This window comes from Rhineura floridana, chromosome 13 (assembly GCF_030035675.1).
Source record: "Rhineura floridana isolate rRhiFlo1 chromosome 13, rRhiFlo1.hap2, whole genome shotgun sequence".
NCBI lineage: Eukaryota > Metazoa > Chordata > Lepidosauria > Squamata > Rhineuridae > Rhineura > Rhineura floridana.
Genome location: NC_084492.1, coordinates 7,677,603 through 7,695,284, shown reverse-complemented (window position 1 = coordinate 7,695,284; position 17,682 = coordinate 7,677,603). Strand labels below are relative to the sequence as shown.

Genomic DNA, 17,682 nt, shown 5'->3' with positions numbered 1-17,682 from the left:
TCACCCCCCCCCGCGTTACCCGACCCATTCTCAAGTTCCCAGCCGCAAAACCCCGCCCACCGCACGGAGGGAGGTTGACCAATCCTAATGCCCGCCTGTCCCCCCTCTTTTAACCGACCCAATCCCAGCTGCGGTGTCATGATTGCCGACTGGTTTGTCACGAAGGCCTCGGTTGGTTGGATGGAGGGTTAAAGCCCCGCTGAGGGAAAGGAAGGCGGCGTCTGATTGGGTGGCTTGGCGGCGGAAGAGGCGGGGAGGTGGGGGTAAGGAGGCGTGTCATTGGTGAGGTCCCGGGTTCTGGTTACAAAGGTGGGCTTAGAAGGAAGAGGAGGCTCTGCTGAGGTGGTCCATGGCGGAGAGGTGGGTATTACGGTCCGTCCTCCCGGTCAGGAGGCCGTCGTGTGGGACCGGCCCGTGGGGAGCGCATCCCCGAGCTGAGCGGGGCTGTTGAAATGGGCGGGGGGCTGTTGAAATAGGAGGGGGTTGGGGAGGCATGAGGGTCATAATCAGAATATTATTGTTTTATAATATTATTAATAAACAATAGTTTCTTAATAGCATATTCGATTATATTGGCCTAATTAATGGGCCATGGTCCTTCCAGGTTTTTTTTTAAAAAAACTGATTCTATATGCACTTGATTCCACGCAATGAGGGGAAAGAGAAAATTAATAAAATAAAATAACATTGTTGTTCGTAATACTAATGCAACTTTACAAACAAATAATTATGAACTTATATGTTGCCTTTCAAAACAGAGTTTTCTTAAGGTGGCTTACAGTTAAATATTATAAAGGTATTCAAAAGAAACAGCTACATTTATTTTTAACTTTAGAAAACAGGAACTTGTGACAGTTTGCACTCAAGCCAGTTAAGAAGTCATGTTACAGTTTGAAGTGGAGAGGAAAGACCATTTGAGATCCAGGTACTAATTTCAGTAAAAAGCAAAAAGATTGAAATAAAAAGGTCATAGTTGGAAGGGGCCTATAGAGTCATCAAATCCAACCCCTTGTTTAATGCAGAGTACCAATGTAAAGCATACCGGACAGGGAGTCTGTAAAGCTCACTTGCAACCGAGCAAGAAGGGGGCCAAGCACACTTCCCTTGGCAGGGAGTTCCTCATAGGAGGCCATCATAAAAAGGTCCTGTCTGTTGTGACCTCCACCTAATTGACTTTACTGGTAAGTCTGTATATAAAGGTTAGTGTTGTTAATCTTGACCAGGGCAGGGTCATACGGGTGTAGGCAACCCTTCAAGTAGCCTGGTCCCAAGCTGTTTAGGGCTTTAATAATCTATACCAGCACTTTACATTGAGTCTAGAAGTGAATCACTACTACTGTTCCAGGGGTATGAATAGTAAGATGGCAAGTTATTGACCTCATCATGTTGAGCTCATAGGGATTTCTGAGTGAAATAATTCACAACTTTGAGAGACTTGCTAGCTGAAGAGATCCATAAGGAGCCAGGAGGTTACCTTCTCCTGTGCAAGCTCTAGATGTCTTTATTCATGACTTGAGCCACCTACATGCGCAGGACAGTAATGACCTTGAATTTAAAATTGCTTGTTGGCTCAGCTCTTGCTTTTCACTACAAATATATCCTGCCCTGTGTTTATCACCAGCAGATGTGTGGCTAAAAATCAGTGATGTAAGCTGTGCTGTTTTGTTCAAAATATATATAATTTAGCCCAGCTTCCATTTTGGCATAATGCAGAGTAAAATTATATTGCCATTTATGGAGGTGAGATGTGGTAATGGCTACCATGTTAAGATGGCTTTTAAAGAGGATTAGACCATTTTATTGGCAGATGAGAAGTCTATCAAAGCTCAGAGCTGATGTGCCTCTTAATATCAGTTACTGGGGAATGATAGGGCTTCTGTCCTAATACCCTGCTAGTTGACTTCCAATAGGCATCTAGTGGGCAACTGAGGGAAACAGGATACTGGAGTAAGTATTATCTAGCAGTGTTATCCAGCAGGGCTCTACTTATGCGGTACATATACATCAAGAAACGTGGCACGAATTTGACTCTATGAAGACCCAGTTAGAAATTATATGACTTTTGTTATGGCAGACTTATCCCTCTGCTTTGCAGATGGTGAAACTTGTAGGTGATAGCACTGGCCTTTCTGTTAAGAAGAAACTGCTGTTTAACGGAATAAGTGGGAGAGTGAGTTTAGCACTTCAGAACAGAACGAGAGAGAGAGAGCGTGCATCGGATCCTCCACTAAACTGTCCCCAAAACATGTTCCCTCTCCACATCTATTGAAGGCAGCAGATGCCTGGAAACTTAGCAGCACTGTGAGGTCACTTACTGTTTGCATAATTCATTTGTGGCAAATGTTGCACAAGTCAAGTCCAAGCAGGATAAAGTGCCACTTGAGTGCTTGCTACAGTACATAAACAGACCTCCTTCCAGTACTTGATTGTATTTGCCTCTGGTCTAGTGAGGCAGGGGAAATCAGCAGTGGCACAACATGGAAGCTGTAGGCAGGAGATCAGGGCTGCCTCTGGCTCTCTAGCTTGCTTCTCACTGCGGTGGTCTGCCTGTATCTGGATTATATCACTTCAGATTGCAGAATGGGAGCTTACTTTACTGAATGTTCCTCCATACAACATCACACATGCACACACACGCCCCATAGAAAACTGGCGGGGTGGGGTGGGTGGGAAGGTTTTAGCTTAATCTTCCCCCTGAAAACTAGTCTTCTATGTGCATGAAAGGTTTTCATGGAGGTACACCTTTTGGCTAGTTCTGTTCTAGGGAGTTCAGTGTATGCTTGTTGTGTATGTGTGTTTTTAGGGGCTAGAAAAGGCCCTGACCCTGAATCTTCCCTGCACAGGCTGCTCCACAATGGATGGAGAAGGTAGTGCAGACCTTGTGATTAACAAAAGGTTTGTCTCTGAAGCGGAGATAGAAGAGCGGCGCAAGCAACGACAGGAAGAATGGGAGAAGGTTCGGAAACCCGAAGACCCCGAAGGTATTTGACTCTCACTTGCAGAATTGCAGGAAAGAGGCAGTAGGAAAGCTTTGGGTATGGTTACAATACCAGTCAAGCCTTCAATGCCTACTCTACCTGAAGCACATCCACACAAGTGGTAGGAAAGCGGGTAGGGCACTGTCAACCAGAAGTAGTCTTTGGCTAATAAGCCCACCTAAAGCTTAAAGACCTCCCACCCTGCTTAAATCTCCAAAACCTACTTGTCCAGCTCTTAAATGAACCCAATAAGAAAAACTCCAGGGAGAGGGATTCATAGGGCAGATCCAGTTTAGGCAATTTCAACCAAGTCAGCATGAGAAACTTAAAATATTGGGTGGCACCGTTAACACAGTCTTCTTCACCTTTGTCTTCCTTGTTCATTATCTGGAAAAGAAATGCAAGCCTCCCTGCTTTTTCAGTTCCCAACTTATTTCTCAATTTAGAACGAATTAGTTCAAAGGAAGAAAAAAATCACTCTATACCTGGAGACGAGGCTACTGCTGTTGAGAGCTGGATTACCACTTCAGTGGTCTCCTTGTTTAGATCTACTCCATTTCCCCAAATTCTGTATTCATTGATGTTCTCTATCTTTGCACTTGAGAGAGAGAGCACACTTCATGTACACCACCTGCAGATTATGACTGATCAGGTTATCTTCCATCTCCATAAACTGCTGTTAACATATTCGTAGTTTATTAGAAGTTGTCTAATTAGTATTCATGATGATATCTTTGACTTAGGCTCTTTTTTTTACTAATTTTTTTAATAAAATTTTGAAACCTGATTTAAATTTTAAAAATCTGATTTTATTTTTTAAAAATAATTGATTTTTATCAGCCCTGCTTCCAGAGGGTACTTCAGGAGGAACATTTTTCTCAAATACCTTTCCAAGCGGTCTCCTATAAAGTCTGTTTATTCTGCATCTTCCAGAATGTCCCGAGGAGGTGTACGACCCCCGGTCGCTCTACGAAAGACTCCAGGAACAGAAAGACAAGAAGCAGCAAGAATTTGAGGAGCAGTTCAAGTTCAGTAAGTTCCAGTAAGCATCTCTGTAGATCCTGCCAGGGGGAGGTGCGGCAAATGGCTTTGTGAAAATCTTGTCCTGAGCAAGCATACCTTTATATCCCTGAGCTTCCTGTAGAATTTTGTTCAAAAATAGGAACAAGACCACTTCTGGTGAGAATGGGCCTGTCTACCAAAGCACTGGCTTAATGGGGTGTGCCCAGAGTCCTGTCACATAGTTAGCACAGCTGCCTACCTGTCCAGTTGGCTCTATGAGAGGTCACATTTTCCCAGTTCTGCAAGGGGAGGAAGCACAGTGTGCTCAGGGGCGCTAGGGGGGCTCTTCCTGACTGTGTGGATAGTTGCAGTTGGGGGAGTGGGTTCTGGTGGGACAGGCAGGTGGCGGCTCCTGTTCTGCATCTGCTGGTATTCCTCCTCCTTGAGCACTGGAAGCTTTTCTTGTCTCCAGATTTGGGGGCAGAGAGGCCTTTGAACTGGAGGTGCTTGGGACTGAACATCTTGCATGCCAAGCATGTGCTGCACCCCGAGCTATGGCAGCCCCCACTCCACCTGCCTCCGAGAGGTGCTATTGGCATTCCTAGCCTCTGAAAAGATAGCAACAGGGTCAGTGAATCTGCAGTGATCAGGTCAAGCCCATATCCTGTTTCAGCACTGGGCTATTGCAGCTTTTCTGTGATGCTTTGTGACAATCTGTCTTGGAACCTTCCAGGCCCTGTTTTCCTTTCCACCTCTGGCTAGGGCAGTGATTGGCCAGTCAACGCAATGATTATGTTCATGTTTGTTAGAAATGAAGTGTGGCTTTCCTGGTGGTGGTGGTTGTGCAGGGTTCCGGTGCATCACTGTGAGATGCTGCATGGAATCCTAAAGTTGGAGGGGACCTTGTAAGCCCATCTGGTTCAACCCCCTGCTTGAGGGCAGAAAGCTAGAGCATTCCCAACAGATGGCTCTCCAGGTTCTGCCCGAGGACCTCCCATGAGGGGAAGCCCATTGCCCCTCGAAGTGCTTGTCAGAACTGCCCGTGCCATCAAGTTGTTTGTCCTTAGGATCCACTGAAACCTACTCTGCTGGAAAGCGGAGCCCAGTTTTTCTGTGTGATAGGCCTACAGGTCTTGGAAGGAAGCTATCATATTACGTGCACACACACCCTCTCTCCTCCTCCCCACACACACACCTGACCGTCTTTGTTGTGCTCCTGAACCAATTCCAAATTGTCTACACCCTTAAAAGTACAGCACCTGTGACTGGTCCCAGTGCTTCCGATGGAAACGTGACCAGTGCAAACTAAAGTGGGATGATAGCTTCCCTTCGCTTGAAAATGAAGGATATGCCTCCATTGGCTTGCTGTGCAAGCACAGAATTTGGCATCGTGGAAATTAAGGTGGTGAAGACAAACTTTACTCTGTGCACTGTCCCTTTAAAGTCAGAAAACTGAGGCGTGGGGAGAACCTCTGCACTTCAAGGTGTAGCATTTTGGGCTCTGGTCCTTGCTACTATTTACTATGGCTTAGTTCTTACTGAGAGAGTGAACTTCTGTCTGAAGAGCACTGCTTCAGATTGGAGGTGAAGGCTCATATGCTCCTGTGAAAATTCCCTGTAGAAAGCTAGCGTGTTGTGGAAGAAAGGTTGGGCTTCGAAGCCTTGACCTTGACTTTTAGTTTTCTATGTGGAGGGAATGGTTTGTGTGGAGCAGGATACTAATAATGTGAATGGTACAGTCCAAACCCAGGCTCACTCTTTCATTGGTAATTGGGCCTCTTCCCAGCCTCCACGTAAGGTCAAAGCAGCTTAGCTTCATCAGTAGACTTGTGTTACGTGACTTCAGGCCTTGAAGCACACATTCAGAGTCTCAAATAAAATTACACACAATTAAGTTTGTGTGCACGCCTTTGAGTTACAGCCATGCTTATGTAATCTATTTTGGCTGTTTTAAAATGAAAACCCGTCCTGGGACCTCATGCTGAAGGGCCAGTAAGAAATCGAACAAATGATATTGTCTGCCTCTTAAGCACTGTAACATCATGCTGATCAGAATGAGACTGTGCTGGAGTGCGAGGCAGCAGTGGGCTGGTAGCCAAATGGCTGATCAGAGTCTGTTTCCTTCTCTTTCAGAAAATATGGTCAGAGGCCTGGATGAAGATGAGACCAAGTTCCTTGACGAGGTCTCTCAGCAGCAAGCACTGATAGAAAAGCAGCGTAGAGAAGAAGATCTAAAAGAGCTGAATGAGTACAGAATATCCTTTGCACTGAAGCGCTTTCTCTTGTTCTGACTTGTAAATAAAAGGACAGGCGGCACTTACTTATTTATTATTTAATTTATATCCCACCCTTCCTCCCAGCAGGAGCCCACTTTAGGTTGTCCTTGTGATCTGACATAACCAGTTGCATTAAAAGGTAGTGCACGTGCTTATTCTTTTATAATGTTATCCTAGCGCGGGTAGAAGCAAGAGAAGAGTTTTTGGAGAAGTGGCGACAGTTGGGCGGCTAGTACAGGGCCCCCCACAATGTTTAGTTTGGTAGTCTGCCGTTGTTTGTGGTCATCTGATCCCTCCACATAGCTTTGGTGAGCTCGTTGCTGTTCATAGGTAACTTCAGGAAGGAACACTTTCCTACTTGGTGTCCGGGATGTGGGCAGGCACTTAGAAGCCCAATCTAGTGGCCCTGGTAGCTGGGCACCTCCTTCCAACACATGTGTCTGTCAGGGATGGGCAACCTCTGGCTGTTGGACTATAGCGCCCATAATCCCTAGAACCATTGGCCATGTTGATTGAGGCTGATGGAAGTTGGGAGTCCAGCAATATAGGAGGGAGCCTTGCATGCAGTTGGACTGTTGGCCCGTCCAGCTTAGTATCATCGATGTTTGATTGGCTTCAGGAAGGTGTTCTCAGCTTCATCTCTTGCTGCCAGGATTGAAGCTGAGACCTTCTGCATGCAAAGCATGTGTTCTACCACTGAGCTATGGCCTATCCCCAACATCTACAGGTTGCCGCCTCGTATGTTTCAGTGCAGGGGTCTCATCATCTTCTGTTCCCTACTACCTCTTGTGTTCTGATCACAACCTTTGCTTGTCCTTGTTCCCCTTTTGCTGTGTTATCCTTGAAGCAACAAACTCAACTCTACCTTCCGTGAGCCATCCCCTGCCAAACGTTCCCCCTTGAGGTGGATCCACAGGGCTTCTTGTTGGGCATTATAGCAGGCAACCAGAAGCCTGGTAGACAAAGGTGGCTTGCCTTCTTTGGAGGTCTCTGCACTTAACTTTCAGGAGGTGGTTCTCCAGTTGAGCACAAGTGTGAGCTGAATCATTCTGCACATCTTAAATGCCAGGTTTGGAAGCTCTAGAATGGCACAGCTGATCTCTCCCCCCCTCCAAAAATTTGAGCCAATTGGTCTCCAAGGCAGTTACTTTTGCCCCCTTGTTCCTCTACTGATTGTCTACCTTCCACAGGCTTCAGACTGTACTCTCAAGCGCCAAATTAGAAATGGAGTTAAGTGCAGGAAGGGAGACCCTGTCCACCCACACACACATTCTCTTTCTCTCTCTCAGCCACATTGCAGATAAGCATTTTTAAAAAAAAAAAAAATCAAGAGGGCAAGAGACCAAGGTGAAACATTGTCCCAGATGGAAATGTATAGTAGCTATCGGCAATGTCATAGGGATCTTATATTAACCAATACCTTTGTCCAGTAGGTCCTCTTAAATGCAGGGTGCATCACAGGTGCAACTATATATGTTCAACAGATTTGCACGCCAACATTGGTTTCGCTAGATCAATCAAGGGCAACAACTGAGTGTTTGTGGGGGGTTATCTATAGTTGCTGCTTCAGGGTGTGCCAGATACTAATGTGGAGTCTGAGGGCAAAGCAGCTACTGTGCTCTGGGTTATCCAAGTCCAGCAGGAAGTTGCAGTCGGCCACAAGGGGGCGAGCTTGATGGCTTAGTAGGCTGGCTCAGGAATGCACACATCCTGGCACCTGCACAGGACAGATTCCAGGTTATTTTTGTGGGCTTCATTAAATGCATGTACAGTTTTTCAGCATAGAAGAGATGGCTGCAATGGTAGGGCAGGGCAGACTTGCATATTTTTGGTACATGAATATAATGGTGTGTTGCCTCTAGATGATCAGACATTGCTTTTCGGCCCCAAACTATAGCAGGTGAACATGCTGCATTAACTCTATAATAAGCTGTTTTTCAATTTGTTTTTGCATAAATTATTCTAAATATTAAAGCCAAGGGTCAAGCACACTGAACCAAAATGTACAAGTTTTCATTACTTTGGTGTGCCACAGCCAAGGGCAGCCATTGGACCAGCAATTATTGGGTTGGCCAGTAAAGCTGTGTTTGGTGAGGTGACTAGTGCTGGGGGTCTGAAAAGCTTAGTTCCACTGGATCATGGGTAGCCAACGTGTTGCCCTCCAGATGTTGTGAACTGCCAGGATCCTATCGTCCCTGGCCATTGGCAATGCTGGATTGGGCTGATGGGAGTTGAGAGTCTAAAACATCTGGAGGGCATCCTGGTTGCCACTGTGACAGTAGATCCTGCCTTCTCCCATCAGCTCCATTTTGCCCTGGCTCTGCTTCAGACTCTACCCTCACTCCACTCCTTTCTTCCAGATGTTTTTCCTAATTTCTGTCCTGAATTGCTTCTCTGGCCTTCTCCAGATCTGAAAATCAAATGTTGATCACCCTGTCGCTTAGACTGCGTCAGGCCACTGGTACATCTAGCTCAGCATTCTCCACGCTGACAGGTGGTGGCTCTACAAAAGTCCTTCCCGGCCCTTCCTGGAGATGCTGTGGATTGAACCGGTGGCCTTTTCCATGCTAAGCACTGAACTCCCACTTTGCTGATGGCCCTTCCCTGCTGGGTTTATGCATGCCCAGTTTCACTGTTCTTGGAATGGCAGGTGCCTCTCGCCCTTGAAACTTTCTTGGTTATAGCTATAGGGAAACATGGCTGTATGCCCTTTCATTCTCGACTTCCCTTGGCGTTTGGCAGAAGCTGCAAACATGTTTTGTATACAGAAAATCCCAGGTTCAATCCCTGGCATCTCAAGATAGGCTTGGGAGATACTTCCGCTTGAAATCCTGGAGAGCTGCTGCCAGTCAGTGTAGACGAGACTGAACTAGGTGGACCAATGGTCTGACTCAGTATAAGGTAGCTTCCTATATCCAAGTGTGTTTTCCTCCTCGTCCATGAAGGGTATAAACTTGTGTTGATCACTCTGATGGTTAGCTACCAGAGTCACCCATTCTGCCCTGGAATGTTACGAATTTCACCAAATAATGTTGGAATAGAGTGGAACTGTGTGTGTTTGGAAAAAAACCCAAAAGTTTCCAACTGGCACTTCTGATACTGTTTGTGAGACTCTCCACGAGATAGCACCAGAGAGCTACCTTTAGCAGTAGTGTCAAGCATAATAAGATCCATTAATGTGCAAGTTTTAAAAATGCAGGGAGCATCAGCTTGCTAGGAGGGCAGGCAGTAAACATCTCCATTTTTTCTTTAAAAAATAGAAAATATGCAATATGTTTAATGTCACATTTAGTATGCCCCAAGTAGCTGCAGGAAAGTGGCTGGTGTGATGAACATCAGAAATGTGACAGGGTGGGTATGTAGCTAGGCAACTGAACATTGCCAAGGAATATAAAATCCATTGGTGTTAGATTAAAGGTTTGAGTGAATCATAAGTGGATTGATCTTACTGGTGTGCCTGATGTAAAAACTTGGAGCCTAATGGAAAATACATCCAGGAAGATTGGTTCCTATCTCCTTCTGTGCAGGCTTTAGTGTGCGTACGCAGGCACCACCCTCATTTTCTTGCACTCCAGTCAGTCCTTCTCGAACTTCATTTGATCCTTAACCCTTGAGTTCACAGCACTTTGTCAAAGGTAGGGGTCAGTGCTGACCCAAAGAAGGAGGCGGAGAAGAAACTGTCATTGAAATCGGCAGAAAACAAGAGCAAGTTCTCTCAGGCCAAGCTGTTGGCAGGAGCTGTGAAACACAGAAGGTAAGTTTCATGCCTCTGTACCTTTCCAGAGGAAAGGCGTGCCCTTGGCCGTAGAAAGACAAAAAGCTACCTCTGGAGGCTCAAAAGTGAGGCATAACAATGGTGGCGGAGGTGGGGGTCTGAATGCTTGTCAGGAGGAAAATGCCAGGCATTTTCAGCGATTCCATCTTGAAGGTGGCAAAAAGGCCATGGTTTGTACACAAGTCCAGGAATGAAGCTCCTCATAGTCAGAAGCATCTGAGTGACTGCAGCAGTTAGTGGTACTGATGCCTGTTATGGCCATCAGCAGAAAACTCCCTTCCCAAACCCTTTTGAAGGTGCCATATAAGTCGTGAGTCCTTGTTCCTCTCTGCCACTCAAAGATAAAGAAGACAGGTGCGCTGAGGGTTGCAAAAGGGGATAGGGATGCCAAAATTGCAGGGGGAGCAACAAGTGGGGTGCCCATTCTGGGTTGTGTTCAACTAAGTCCTATTCAGAGTTAGACCCGCTGAAATGAATGAATCTTACTTGGTCGTGTCCATTAACTTAAATGGGCCTGCTAGCATTGAATACCACTCTCTGAAAGTGTTTGCCTATTCAGTCTGCTGGATCACTGACTGTCCTCATTCTGATCTCCAGCGTGACAAGTTCAGCAGGCATTGCCCTCCTTGAATTGGCTTGGTTTGCCCTCAGTGACATCTTCACATAGCCATGCACATGATTTGGCTAAGTAGTGCCATAATATCTGCATATTCAACATATGATCCTTGGTTGTTACTATTATTTATTAGATGTATTAGTCGCTTGTTACAGAAAGGTCTCCAAGCGACTTAAAACAATGTTAAAAACAAATATATCATGCAATAGAAACAGAACAATAAAGCAACACATGGTTGCCTCAGATCCTTCTAGGATGAAGGGAAAAAATCCCAAGAGAGGGGAAGAGCAGCTGAAAAAGGTGATTTGGGAGGAGTCAGGAAATTCTACAATTAACTTGTACCCTCCAAATTAAAACAAGCAAACTCTCAACACAGCCTTAGGAAGGGAGCTGTTGGCAGGTACCTGTAGCAGCTGTCAGATCTGCTGCAGGTGAATGGAGGCTCCTCCCTATGTGAACCATTCCTTAATATCTTGATTCTGTAATCCATTTGTTTACTGTTTTTTCTTTTAAAACAATCACATTTTACAATCAGTATGACTGCATTCATTGGGCAGATACACATTTTATTGAAATAGTTGCCCACACACCCCTTGCTACAAAGATGTAGACGTCTTCAGATATCTCCTTTTGCATAAACTGGGGGGAAGAGGGACTTGGAGGGTCAAGGAAGGGAGAAAGATGAGGAACTGTGCTGGGAATTGGAGGTCCACCTCCTGGCCAGTGCTGGTCTTCCACTGAGCCATTCACTCCTGAGTTGCTGGGTGTGTCGTTTTTTTTAGGAAACTACTTTATACCAGGTCAGACTATCCATCAAGTCCCATATCCTCCACTCTTGCAGCAGCTTCCCAGGGGAGTGACCTCGGCTGAGCTTGCTTCCTGCTCTTTTTTTAAACTGGGGGGGCAGGAATTGGACCTGGGACCTTCTATAGAGAGCATGTGCTCGACACCTGAGCTATAGCCCTTCCTGGTGCAATGTCCATGTATGTATGAGATTTCTCCCGCCATAAGAATCCTGATTTTGTGTTTGCCTTTGCATCAAACGCACTGAGTGAATGGCTCAGTGGAAGACCAGCACTGGCCAGGAGGTGGACCTCCAGTGCCCAGCACAGTTCCTCATCTTTCTTTCTCCCTTCCTTGACCTTCCAAGTCCTTCTTCCCCCCCAATTCGTGCAAAGGGAGATACCTGAAGGCATCTACATTTTTGTAGCAAGGGGTGTGTGGTCTGCATGTGCCAAAGGCCCGTTGCTTTCTGAATGCTACCAAGTCAGCTGAGATTGGTTGGCTTGTGATGTATGGCAATCTGAAATCTAGTACTCCTTCTTTCAGTGCTGGGATTAATATTCTGTGGAATTCAAACTGCAATACAATAAAATACAATATAAGAAATAAAAGAAGCAATAAAATACAGTTTGAAAAATCAATATATTTAATGCGGACATGCTGCAGACTATCTGAATGAAGCTCAGAGACCACTGGTGGTCTCTGAGAACCACTTCTCTAAAGTGCTGAGTCAGTGTTGAACATGATCATCAAATCTTTGTTCCCCACAGCACACCAATTCCTACAGCTTAGACCAGAGATAGCGAATCTCAGCGCCAAATGTGGCCCTTCAGCTCCCTCCACCTGGCCCCTGACACTTTTCCTCAGGCCACCGTACTGGCCTTGCCCTTTTGGGTGTTTTGCCTGCCTGAAATGTGTCCTTGAACTGAGATAATGCTTCGTGCTTGCCTAGATGGAGGCTAGAGAGGGGTGTCCATGTGTGCCTGTAGAAACTGGCCCAGAACACAAAGGTAAAATTGATACCGGTTGCTCTGCCCACTTTTGCTTCTATGCCCCCCCCCCCCACTGGCATGGATCCCCCAGAAGGGCACGTGGCCCTCTTGCTGAAAAGGGTGTTCCTCACCCCTGGTTCAAAGTGCTGGTTTTGACCTATAAAGCCCTACACGGCATGGGACCACAATACCTGGTGGAACGCCTCTCCCAATATGAACCTACCCGTACACTGCGCTCAACATCTAAGGCCCTCCTCCGGGTGCCATCCCATCGAGAAGCCCGGAGGGTTGTGACTAGAACTAGGGCCTTTTCGGTAGTGGCCCCCGAACTGTGGAATAGTCTCCCTGATGAGGTACGCCTGGCGCCAACGCTGCTATCCTTTCGGCGCCAGGTGAAAACCTTTTTATACTCCCAGGCATTTTAAAGTGTATTTTAAATTGTATTTTATAGTGTATTTTATCAGTATTTTCATTATTGTTGTATTTTGACGTTGTTGGTTCTTTGTTATTGTTTGTTTTGATCTTTGATTTTGTTATACTTATTGTATTTATATATTGTGCTTGTTTTATCTCTTATGTACACCGCCCAGAGAGCCTTTTTGGCTTAGGGCGGTATATAAATTAAATAAAACAAATAAATAAATAAACCATGCAAGGCTTGGGAAAGGCGAACTAGAGATCTCGCCTGCACCTCCGTGGCAGCCTTAGTGGGATGCAGCGGGCCTCGACTAAGCCCACATACTGTATCCTCTCTGGCTTTTTCTGGACAGTAATTGGGGACTCAAATTAGGTGACTTCCCTGTTTGGTCAGTCACGCCCAGGAAGGCAGCTGAGCCCCAGCAGGAGCTCACGACAGCCGTCGGGGCATCCTGAGGAGAACTGGGGATGATGGAAGTTGTCTTGTCCTGTCCAGCAGCCCCATGGCAGTGGTGCTGGGGAAGGAGAGGCAGTCAGTTGACCAACTCCACTCCCGTTTGCAATTCCTTTCAGTTCAGAAGGTGCCAACAGTGTGAAAAGATTGAAGCTTGATCTGGATCCCGACCATGACAAGGCTCCAGGTACACGTGTGTGTGTGTGTGTGTGGTGTGGGCCTTCTAGTTTGCTGCGCTTTGGCCGGGTTACCTTTCCGAACATCCCATCAGTCGATCAGGAGGGGGTGCAGGAGGGGGCGCTGTTTACTGTTGCAGAATATTGGGCAAAATGTTTTTCTAAATGTGTGTTTGCTTGATGAGGACCATATCATTTGACTTGTCTGTCTTAGCCTGTCTGTGGCACTAATGTCAAGGCAGGAGAATGCGGAAAGCATTGCCAGGCTGAAGTCGTTAGCCAAGTGGGGCTTTCTGCCGCTTCTGATCATGGGGACGCAGGAAGTTGGCCCATCTAGCTCAGTCTTGTCTACACTGACTGGCAGCAGATCTACGGGGTTCCAGGCAGAGGACATTCCTAGTCCTACCTGGAGATGCCAGGGACTGAACCTGGGACCTTCTGCATTCATCTGTGTTCTACCACTGAACTATGGTCTCCTGCCCCCCTCCCCCTTAGTGGCATTTCTTAAAATTGTACACGTGGGGCAACAAATGGCCAAGAGGTCATGACTCCATGAGCTTTGGGTTTGAGTGCCGCATCTCCTCCCTGTCCCATTGGTGACCATCAGCAGAAACCAGGCCTGTGGCTTCTTCTTGCCCTTTCCTGCTAAGCGCCTGCCCTTTTTTCCTCTTCTAGAAAAGCCCTCTTGCGTTCCTCTGAGCAGCAGCTCCCTGAGCGGCTCTGCCCTCCACTGTCCTTCGGCTGCCGTGTGCATTGGGATCCTGCCTGGCCTTGGGGCCTACTCTGGAAGCAGCGACTCTGAGTCCAGCTCAGATAGTGAAGGTACCATCAACTCCACCGGCAAGATTGTCTCCTCTGTGTTTCGGGGAAGCAACTTCTTTGATGCCCCGCTGTAGGATTCTTCCCAGCCCCCCTTGAAGCTTTGGGGGAGGGGCTGTGCTTTTCTTTTCATCCCAGCCACCCTCTAAGCTTGCAACTTTTGCTCCTGTCTCTGTTTTTCAGATAATACCAAAATAATGTACTGAATCTGTCTTTGTGGGTGTCTCTCTTCCCCTCCCCTCCCCTCTAAGACTGTGTTCAGTTTGGGAGGGAATTCAGATGGGGGAACGTCTCCAATAAGCTTCCATCCAGAAACGCATCGATTGGAACAAAAAAGACTTGAGGATTCTGAGGTTCAAGTTACAAGGACAGAAGACCCTGCTGTTAAAAAAAAAAAAGATTTCATGAATGGAAAGATTATGCTGGGATGTTGCAAGTTGGTTTTATAAAGACACATTCTTGGGGCATAGATGTCTGGCAGGCATCGGCATGTGGGTTGGCTCTCTGTTTTTAAGTTTTTAAATCTTGTTTTTATTGTAATAACTGAGAAACAGGGAGAGAGCAAAATCGAGCAGATGGTAAGATATGGATTGCCATGACACTGTAACAAAGTTTTAGTGTTGCATCTGAATAAAGAAATCCTGAATGCATTTTTTTATCTTGGATCTTGCCATTGATATTTATTTATTCAGTCATTCCTTATGGCTTATTTAGCTGTTTTTCTCTTTGACTGAAGTTCTTGGCCAGATGTGTCTCAGGTGGCCCAGTTCCTCATACAGTGTTTGTCAATTGGGGGGGGGGGGTCTGAAGAACCCAGGCCTCCCTTCAAAAGCTAGCGGGGGGAGGGATCTCAGTAAAATCAGTAATAGCCCTTAGTTACTGCTTCATTTTTAGCTTCCTAAAAATTAATGGTGGTGCAGAGTTTGGGCACTAATGCCAAGTGGTAATACAACTGCATACAAGTCTTTTTCAGAGCGATCATGGGGATGGATGATCTTCCTGCCTAGCTTATTGGCCAAGATGTTGAGCAGAGACATGTTCCATGTAGATTTAAGGTAAATTCTGGAATAACTTACATAAACATGAAATAGTATTGAAAGATTAGCAGTGCTGCTGTAATTCATAAGGCAAATGACTAAGCACATGGGGCCTATTCTTCCCTGAAGAACAGTCTGTTTGTCATTGCTGATTTTGTTAGGTATTTGTTAGAACAGTATCTGCCAACCTGGTGCCCTCCAGATGTTTTGGACTACAACTCCCATCATAGGTGGTTGGGGCTGCTGGGAGTTGTAGTCCAAAACAGCTGGAGGGCCTCAGGCTGGCATAAGCTGTTTTGGGATATGCATTCAGTTCACCCAAGATATTTGCTGGTGCCTTAGAACGGAAAGTGCACTGTAGATTGTTTATTCAGCACATTAGCAAAGTGGAACGTTGCATCTCCAACCAAGTGCTGATGTCTTGTGGCACAATTGCAGGGCTTCCTCTGCAGAAAATTGTCTATGGAAAGGTTCTTTGAGAGTTGGCTGCTTGAACATCCAATGTCTCAAGCCTTGATTCAAGGGAGTGGCTGGAAGGAGAATTAAAAGCAGCTGCTGCCCTCAATGCACTTGTGTGCTAGGACAAAAAAGCCTCACTCTTTTCCCCCTCTCCATTGCTATCAGCTGTTAGGAAGACAAAAAATCTTTCTAAACACTGGTTTTTATATAATGTTTATCCTCTAGCCAAAATGAGAATTGGATATTGTACATTTGTGTTGGATACCATTTAAAAAAGACTGGAATACTAGAACTGGGCAGATCCAGAGGGGGGAGAAGGGGGGAGAAGCAAGCTGCCGAGTCTGGAAATGGTGTGGGAGGAGGAAATGGCCTTCATTGGCTTGCAGGGGGAGGGGGAGAGTGGTGGCTGTTGGGGCAGGGGAAGAGGATGGTGATGGATGTTGCGGAGGGCGCAGGGGGAAAAAGGCACTACAGCATGGAGTGCTGATGAGGAAGAAGCAGATGGGAGGATGGGAGAAAGCTGAGCCTTGCAACTCTTGAACATTGGGTGGTTGAATTTGTTTGGAATTGGGAGGGGTGGCCAAAGCTCCCTCCGCCTGTTAAAAAAAAAAATCATCACAGACACTTTTAGCAACAGCAAGAGTCTCCTTCCAGAGCTCCTTGGTTGCATTTCCTGGTCTGCCCATGGGAGCGCTATATATGACATTTTCTATACGTTGGAAGGGCCACAGCCCATTGGTAGAGCATCTGCCTTGCATGCAGAAGGTCCCAGGTTCACTCTCCAGTGGCATTGCCAGGTAGCGCTAGGAGAGAATCCTGTCTGAAATCCTGGAGAGCCACGGCCAGCTTTGTCAGAGCTGGACGGAACAATGGTCTGACGCAGTATAAGCCAGCTTCCTGTCCTAGTTTTCCTCCAAAGAGCTCAAACTGGCACACATGGTTCTCCCGTCTTTCCCCCCATATTTTATTCTCACAACAACCCTGAGCTATAACGACAAGCCCATGATCACCCAGTGAATGTCATCTGTCATTGGGGATTTGAACCCAGCTGCACAAGGTCCTAGTGTGACACGCTAACTACTACATCAGGGGTTACCAGTGTGGCCCCCATGAAGGCCTTTATTCCCCCCAACTCACAGGTAGGGACCCCCAACTCTTCACTTAAGTATCAAGCCCTCCTGGAAAGAAAGTTATGAAGCAAAGTGGGCAGGTACCCTTGTAAGTGATTTCTGTGAATGAGCCAACGTGGCTGCTCCTGCCGGTCCATGCTATTAGCCAATGAAGTCAGAGCTGTGATTAATAAGTGAGTTGTTTGGACACCAGGCAATAGGAATCCCTGAGGTCTACAGAGCTCCTGTTTTTCCCTCCCCATTAGTGCACTTCTCCTATCGTCTTATTTTCTAGTCCTTGGAATCTGTAGTTTGCCCTACCTATTCCCCTAGCAAACAGGATGGATCTCTCCTATAGTGGTTTTGTCTGAGATCAGGTGCTCCCTAGAAGTTATTTTCTGTAAGTATAGCTACGCATAAGCATGGGTGTAAGTTAAAGAATTTCCCCTTCCCCACCTCTCCCAAAGGCAAATGTGAAAAATTTGCAGAGATGCTTAGATGTATCTCCTATGCAGGAGCTGATGTGCAGGCACTCATTAAGAATTCACTGTATAATTAACTTGCAGTACAATTGTATAATGGGGCTGACTCCCATGTCAGTGAGTACGGGGTAGTGGCCTAGGCTTCGGTTTAGGGATGGCATTGGGGGAAAACCAGGGTTCTTATGCCTTTAACAGCTGTATGGCAGGCAAAAATTCAACAGGTTAAGCCTTTTCTGGTCTGGAGATACAATTATGGGGGAAGCTTCACCATGCATATATTCTCTCATTTTGTTATGCCATGCTCCAT

At 46.3% G+C, this 17,682-nt stretch overlaps 1 protein-coding gene across 5 annotated transcripts; it reads left to right on the top strand.

Annotated features, from left to right (window-relative positions):
* The first annotated feature begins 234 nt into the window (after nucleotides 1-234).
* PSME3IP1 (proteasome activator subunit 3 interacting protein 1) lies at nucleotides 235-14,946 on the top strand. Of its 5 annotated transcripts, XM_061593766.1 has the most exons (10): nucleotides 235-360; nucleotides 836-925; nucleotides 1,023-1,181; nucleotides 2,844-2,981; nucleotides 3,912-4,010; nucleotides 6,114-6,236; nucleotides 9,878-10,010; nucleotides 13,413-13,480; nucleotides 14,145-14,291; nucleotides 14,540-14,946. In XM_061593766.1, exons 4-10 carry the CDS (start codon nucleotides 2,855-2,857, stop codon nucleotides 14,629-14,631), a joined length of 789 nt encoding a protein of 262 aa, XP_061449750.1. In that variant the 5' UTR covers nucleotides 235-360; nucleotides 836-925; nucleotides 1,023-1,181; nucleotides 2,844-2,854; the 3' UTR covers nucleotides 14,632-14,946. The 5 variants fall into 5 exon arrangements, with proteins under 5 accessions (XP_061449750.1, XP_061449749.1, XP_061449748.1 ...); XM_061593765.1 differs by lacking the exon at nucleotides 1,023-1,181; XM_061593764.1 differs by lacking the exons at nucleotides 836-925; nucleotides 1,023-1,181 and having other exon boundaries at nucleotides 237-360.
* Nucleotides 14,947-17,682: the final 2,736 nt, after the last annotated feature.

What these genes read in the sequence shown, in the direction of transcription:
- PSME3IP1 (XM_061593765.1), top strand. Translation starts at nt 2,855, where the DNA reads ATGGATGGAGAAGGTAGTGCAGACCTTGTGATTAACAAAAGGTTTGTC. An exon ending in GAAACCCGAAGACCCCGAAG is followed by an intron (nt 2,982 to 3,911) that starts GTATTTGACTCT and finishes TGCATCTTCCAG; the next exon opens with AATGTCCCGAGGAGGTGTAC. An exon ending in GTCCAGCTCAGATAGTGAAG is followed by an intron (nt 14,292 to 14,539) that starts GTACCATCAACT and finishes CTCCCCTCTAAG; the next exon opens with ACTGTGTTCAGTTTGGGAGG.